Source organism: Salarias fasciatus, chromosome 13 (assembly GCF_902148845.1).
Source record: "Salarias fasciatus chromosome 13, fSalaFa1.1, whole genome shotgun sequence".
In the NCBI taxonomy this organism is placed as follows: domain Eukaryota; kingdom Metazoa; phylum Chordata; class Actinopteri; order Blenniiformes; family Blenniidae; genus Salarias; species Salarias fasciatus.
In genome coordinates, this window is record NC_043757.1 from 977,304 (window position 1) to 984,002 (window position 6,699).

The 6,699-nt window shown below is 50.8% G+C and overlaps 1 protein-coding gene across 1 annotated transcript in view; it reads right to left on the bottom strand.

Annotated features, from left to right (window-relative positions):
• The window catches only part of mcm8 (minichromosome maintenance 8 homologous recombination repair factor), a 17,172-nt gene extending 13,616 nt beyond the window's left edge, over positions 1-3,556 (bottom strand). The window contains 8 exon segments of the mRNA XM_030106492.1: positions 1,857-1,942; positions 2,024-2,222; positions 2,301-2,398; positions 2,620-2,769; positions 2,863-2,945; positions 3,045-3,110; positions 3,179-3,470; positions 3,536-3,556. Of these exon segments, the coding sequence (XP_029962352.1) occupies positions 1,857-1,942; positions 2,024-2,222; positions 2,301-2,398; positions 2,620-2,769; positions 2,863-2,945; positions 3,045-3,110; positions 3,179-3,470; positions 3,536-3,556 (995 nt within the window).
• Positions 3,557-6,699: the final 3,143 nt, after the last annotated feature.

Sequence of the window (6,699 nt, forward strand, 5' to 3'; positions counted from 1 at the left end):
GTGACTAACGCCCCTCGACCAATCACGGTTAGAGCCTCATGGGCTCTTCTGATTGGTCAAAGATACCTGGAGCTGTGGAGATTCCTGTTCAGCTCAGAACAGAGACAGATGGAAACGCTGCGCCCTGGTGGTAGAGCAGTGATGCTACACTCCTAAAGGATTATCAATGATACTCTAACATTTAATCCAAAGAAAACAGAAAAATTAGCATTGACTAGCAGAATCCTGCCTACAGCAGCTTTAAATTAAAATAGTTACTTTTTTTTACACGGAAACTTTAGTTCCCCTGCATAAAGGCCGCTCCACAAGCTGTCCTTACACGAGACGCGCCACTGCAAACTAGTGTTGGTGTGTGTGGTGACTGTGTGTGTGTGTGTGTGGGGGGGGGCAGTGTGACTGTTTACAAGACGGGGGCAGGGGGGAGTAGACACTGGGCACGTTTACATGGACCAAGTATAAGCAGATTATACATGGAGCGGATTGTAAAATGTGTCATGTAAACGACCGAGTGGATCCGCTTCACTCGGAGCGGGTTGTATTTTGGAGCCGATTGTAGGAGGTGGTCTACGCCGATCGACAATCCGCTCCGTGTCCCTTATAAACAAGCATGACAGCAGAGCGGACTGAATGGGGGAGTGTTTGTTCCGCATGCTTCCCTCATACGGAGTGACGTGTGATGTGCCAGTAAACAGGAAGCAGCACAGTCAGAAAACCAGCAGAGAACGCCACGGTGGTTGAAAAACACTTTTTTAATAAAAAACCCCGACAGAACAAACATTGGAGAGGTGAGATGGAACCAAATGGCGGAACAGCCAGTTGTATAAAGAGCTCTATAGCAGAATACAAGCGATCGCCGGCTGGTGTTATGGATTAACTGGTTCCGTGTTAACGAATGACGGTGGAGGTCTGTGTAAACACCTGCTGATAACAGCAGCTGTTAAAGACTCACAAAAGACTTTAAACGTACACACTCACTGGAACTGTCGATAACTGACGTTCACCAGAACGTCTACATGTTTCAGTCATGTATTGGTCACAAGTTAACACGGGCACCAGTTAATTCGAAACACTGGCATGCGGAGCAGAGCTCACGCCGAGACGTGGCGCTCGGCGGCGGCGCTCCGGCCAGGGGAGCAGCGCTCCTTCAGCAGGTATCATGGAGATGTTGGACTTTATCTGAGCAGAGATCAGCAGATAAACTCTCTGCTCGGCGCTGAGGCTGCTGCAGAGGAAGACTGGAAGGTCCTCGTGAGACTTTGTCCTCATGTCACAGGACGCTGTATAATCCGCTTCACCCAGGGTCAATTCATCGTGGATCGCTTTGTATGCCGTACGTGAATACACTCGCGTTTAATACGACTGTTTACAATTAGATTGAAAAAAAAACACCACGTAAACTGTGCCACAGGGGAGTGCTGCAGCGAGTGCCGTCCGGGGGGAACGCACTGGACGCGGTAGCGCCGCGCACGGAGTTTCTGATGGCCTCCCATATTAACCAATCTGACTGCTGCACACAACGAACAGGCGGCGCCGCCGCTCGCGCTCTGCAGCGCCCGCTCCGCTTCCTTCTATTTTTCAAGTGAGCCGAGAGCGCCATTTGTCAAGCTGGATCAAGCAGATCGGACCAGACAGGAAGTCGGAAACAGAAAAGGCAAGAGAATCCAGTCGATTTTCAAAATAAAATAAATTAAATGACGATTAGTTACATGTTGCTCGTCCGTCTGTAATTTGTCACTTGGGTCTAATCACAAGAGAGATGGACACACACACAGACATAGGCATGTACGCACCCAATTAAACAAACAAAAACACATGAATACACACACACACACACGCACACACACACACACACTCACTTGATGATCTGCCAGTCGACGGTGTGTGTCAGGGGGGAGTTGCGGACGGGGAGGAAGGAGCGGCTGCGGCATCCCGGCTGGACACACTGGGACAGACGGAGTGTGTTCAGGGGCGTGTGTGTTCAGGTGTGTGCAGCCGTGCGCGGCGGGGCGGCGGGCGTGCGCACCTTGGTGGGCGTGCAGTACTTGCCGTGCTGCAGCGGCAGCGACGCGGCGGCGGAGCAGCCCTGGCAGATGAAGGCCATGCGGGCGCAGCGCGGCCGGATGCTGCTGACCCGGATCACCGTCCCCTTCACGCTCACCAGCCGGCCGAACGCCGCGGCGCGCAGCGTCCGCAGCGCCGCCAGCGGCTCGTAGTTATACAGCCTGGCGGGGAGCCACGGGCACGGCGTCAGGGAGGGCCGCCTCGCCACGTGCGTGTGTGTGAGTTAGCGTGCTCGTTACCGTGCGCTGATGTGAGGGATGCTGACGATCGGAGTCGAGACGGGGAGCTCGTCCTCCTGCAGCTCGGCCGCTTGTTTCTCCAAATCCACCGTCAACACCTGGAACACACACACACACACGTCACGGGGGTGAGCGGAGAGGGTGACAGGGTGAGGGGGTGACAGGGTGAGGGGGTGACAGGGTGAGAGAGTGACAGGGTGAGGGGGTGACAGGGTGAGGGGGTGACAGGGTGAGGGGGTGACAGGGTGAGGGGGTGACAGGGTGAGGGGTGACAGGGTGAGGGGTGACAGGGTGAGGGGGTGACAGGGTGAGGGTCTACCTGGTGAACCGCGGCTCCCAGGCAGCTGATCAGCAGCTCCGGCTGCTCCTTCAGCTCGGTGACGATCTCTGGAAGCGCCTCCAGAACCGCTCCGTCCCCGACCAGGTCTGCGTAGTCCACCAGGACGCTGCCCTGACGCTCGATCTCGTCCTGGTCCCACAACACCCGGACGGTCCGTCATCAACACCCGCTTCACAGTCACACACACAGCCGACACACACACCTCCAGCGCAGGTGGCTGACCTTGTCATACAGGTGAATCCTGGAGCTGAAATATTTCTCAAACACTCGGATCTTCTCCACGGCGGGGGAGCTCGCCACGAAGCCTGGAGGCACAGAGACACGTCCAGACGCCGTCAGCACCACGTCCCGCCTCTGAAGACAGCGAGACGGGGCTGGACTGTCCGTCTCGTCGGTGGACGTACCCTCTGTGAAGTACAGGCTCCACCCTCGGTAGGGACAGGACCGGTCCAGAGACGCCTGGAGAGGGACTGAGGAGGAACGACGTCAGCAGGGCTTCATCGTCTGCAGCTCAGGAAGAAGGAAACAGCAAACTCACCTCTCTGTGTGCTCTGGGTTTCAGCTCCTCCTCCTCCACCTCTCCATCCACCGCCCGAACCTCCTCCTCCTCCACCTCTCCATCCACCACCCGAACCTCCTCCTCCTCCACCTCTCCATCCACCACCCGAACCCTCCTCCTCCTCCACCTCTCCATCCACCACCCGAACCTCCTCCTCCTCCACCTCTCCATCCACCGCCCGAACCTCCTCCTCCTCCACCTCTCCATCCACCGCCCGAACCTCCTCCTCCTCCACCTCTCCATCCACCACCCGAACCTCCTCCTCCTCCACCTCTCCACGGTCGCCCCCTCCACCCTCCTCCTCCCCTCCACCCACCGCCTCCTCCGCCTCTCCACCCTCTGTTCCCGCCCCTCCATGAGCCTCTCCCTGAATTCTCGGCACTCATTCCTGAACCAGGCCGCAGGAGGAGAATCGGCAGGACGGGGATCTCCGTTCCGTTCTGGGCCGAGTTCTCTGCTCGGGTTCCTCGTAGAACACAGGTTCTCTTCAGGATGTAAAGAAGACACGGCAGCACTGAGTCAGTCCAGCGTCCTCTGAGACGTTTGTTTCAGTCTCCAGAAGCTGTGTGTGTGTGTGTGTGTGTGTGTGTGTGTGTGTGTGTGTGTCATCACTACGGTCTCCTCACATACACAAAATATAAACTAATGAATATACAATGTAGTAATCGAAGACAGCAGAGGAACAATCCGTTTTTATTCTTTATTTTCGCTATTAATTCGTTGCAGATTAATTAAAACCGTGGCATAAAAACAATACTAATCTATTTAAGCTATTATGACTGTAGCTATGAAGAAAGGAAACTTATATACATTTAATAACATAATATACACGGTCCTATTAATTCAGTTATACAGTGCATTCCGAAAAAATTAACAGCTGTAATAAATACACCCACATTAAGCTTGGGCTAACAGTTCCTAGAAGAAAACTGTCACATTAAAACACGGCCACGGAGGGCAAGTGTGATGAATTAACTTGTTTTTGTATTTTAAACGAGCACAAATTAGCGAGTTGTCTACCAGTGTTTCGTATTAGCTGGTTTCCCTGTTAACTGGTGACCGACGCCCTTTAGCGGTCAGTCAAAGCAGACGGTAAAAAAATAAAATACCACAAAAATCAACCTGCCGTTCAACCGCATGCATGACAGGGTTCCGTAGTCCTGTACCTTTCCTGATTCTTTATTTTATTTTGATGCTATATGGATGTTGGCCATCAGTTAACACGGAAACGGGATAACCCGATACACCAGAACTTACTGTACATATACGATCGGCAATAAACAATGTTAAAACTCAATGGCAGTGACAGCAGATTACTGCACGTTTATTTGCTGAATGGGTGTAATAGATTACATGATGTGATGTCGGAAAAAGTTCCATATTAAGTGAGGAAAACACTAGAATGTACTCACTTGATGCTCCTTGAAGGAAGCGTTGAATTTCCCTCCACAGGAAAACAAACTTCTTCTACTGTCAGTTCAGCAGCTGCGGCTCCACAACGTTTTACTGCGCCCCCAGCGGACACCATCAGTACTACATGCAAGTATACAGCAGCAAGGATAAAAGTCCTTTTCAGAGTGAAAAATTATAGGAACTTTTATTTTTTAAACATAAAAAAATCTGTGGGTTTCTTTCTCTCTGTGTTAAAGGGAAAAAGGGAAATGGGATTTATAACTGCTGAAAGTGCAGAAAAAACCATTTGGATGTTCTTGAAAAACTGCATACCTGCCCATATTATATCCGTACATGGAGGACTAAAATAAGAAAAAATGACACAAGTGTCTCTAAACCCTGCAAGACAAAGCAGGAACAAGGCTTCTGGAGAGAAAACAAACCACTTCTTAAGTTTTATAATGGAAAAAGATAAATTATTCAACATAAATGGATAAATATGGGAACTAAATCAAGAGATTCATATGGTGGCAGATCTCATGAGAAAAACAAGCAACCATTCTGATGAGAAGAAAACAAATAAATAATTAAATAATTAAATAAATAAATAAATGAATAAATAAATAAATAATGAATTAATTTTGAACAAACAAACACATTTACTTGTGAAGTGTCAAAAACAATTGAAACGAGAACGGACGTGGGACAAAAGGTAATTTGTCCGACATGAACATGCAACATTAAATTCACTCTCGCAGACAAAGAAGCCAATCAGACTTTACTGTTGTTTTGTTTTTCATTCTGTTTCAGTACTTTTCAGTTTCAGTTTCTCATTTGAAATGATGAACATATTAGATGTGTGTCCAAAACATAATGTGCTGGACTCCTAGTCCACATGATGCTCATTAAAAAGTGAGAGAATCCTGTCCTGAAGCTTCATGTGTTCATGTTTCTCTTCCTACTTTTCCTTTATCATCCCTTAAACTGTCAGTGACAGCTATTGGCTGAAAGGCAAAAAAATGAATCCTCCCAGTGGAAAGAAAAAAAGAGTATTGCTCCTGAAGAGGGATCAACGTTCAGGATCCTGTGCTGCCACCTTCTGGACACTTTTAGTACTACAGAGAGGAGAACTGCAACTTTCCAAACCTGAAGGAGAGAAATGAAGTCCTGGAGGAGGGAGAGGAAGAGCCGGTGTGAGAGGAGTGTGTGAGGGGTGTGTGAGGGGTGTGTGAGGAGTGTGAGAGGGGTGTGTGTGAGGAGTGTGTGAGAGGGGTGTGAGAGGGGTGTGTGAGGGGTGTGAGAGGGGTGTGAGAGGAGTGTGTGAGGGGTGTGAGAGGAGTGTGTGAGGGGTGTGAGAGGGGTGTGAGAGGGGTGTGAGAGGGGTGTGTGAGGGGTGTGAGAGGGGTGTGAGAGGAGTGTGTGAGGAGTGTGAGAGGGGTGTGTGTGAGGAGTGTGTGAGAGGGGTGTGAGAGGGGTGTGTGAGGGGTGTGAGAGGAGTGTGTGAGGGGTGTGAGAGGAGTGTGTGAGGGGTGTGAGAGGGGTGTGTGAGGGGTGTGAGAGGAGTGTGTGAGGGGTGTGAGAGGGGTGTGTGAGGGGTGTCAGGAAGGAGGTTTGAAGGGGAAGAAAGACAGAATGAACAACTAGAGAAAAATCAATATCTTTCCTGCTGGACACGGTTCTGTTTCCACCTATCCATCCAGTCCAGATCCTCCTGGTCCTGGTCCAGCTCTCACTTCTTGTCCCGTTAAAGCAGAAGTTGTTTTCGAGACACTTGGAGCAGGACGGGTGGCTCAAACCTCCGTATTGTGTTAAGATGTGCAGGTTGGCGTCTCCCCAGGGAACCCCCCCCGACACACACACACACACACACACACACACACACACACCCCACCAGCAGCGCACTGCACAGATCCATGGTGACCCTGGGAGAGCAGCTCAGGTCGATACCTGCTCTCAGCAGGAGGTCGTCACGTCTCTGCAGAGAGGAATGGCTGAATGGGGGAGCTCAGCAGAGGACTGGAAGAAGAAAACACACACGCGCACACACACACACACACACACACACACACACACACACACACACACACACACACAAACCAGCCTGATTG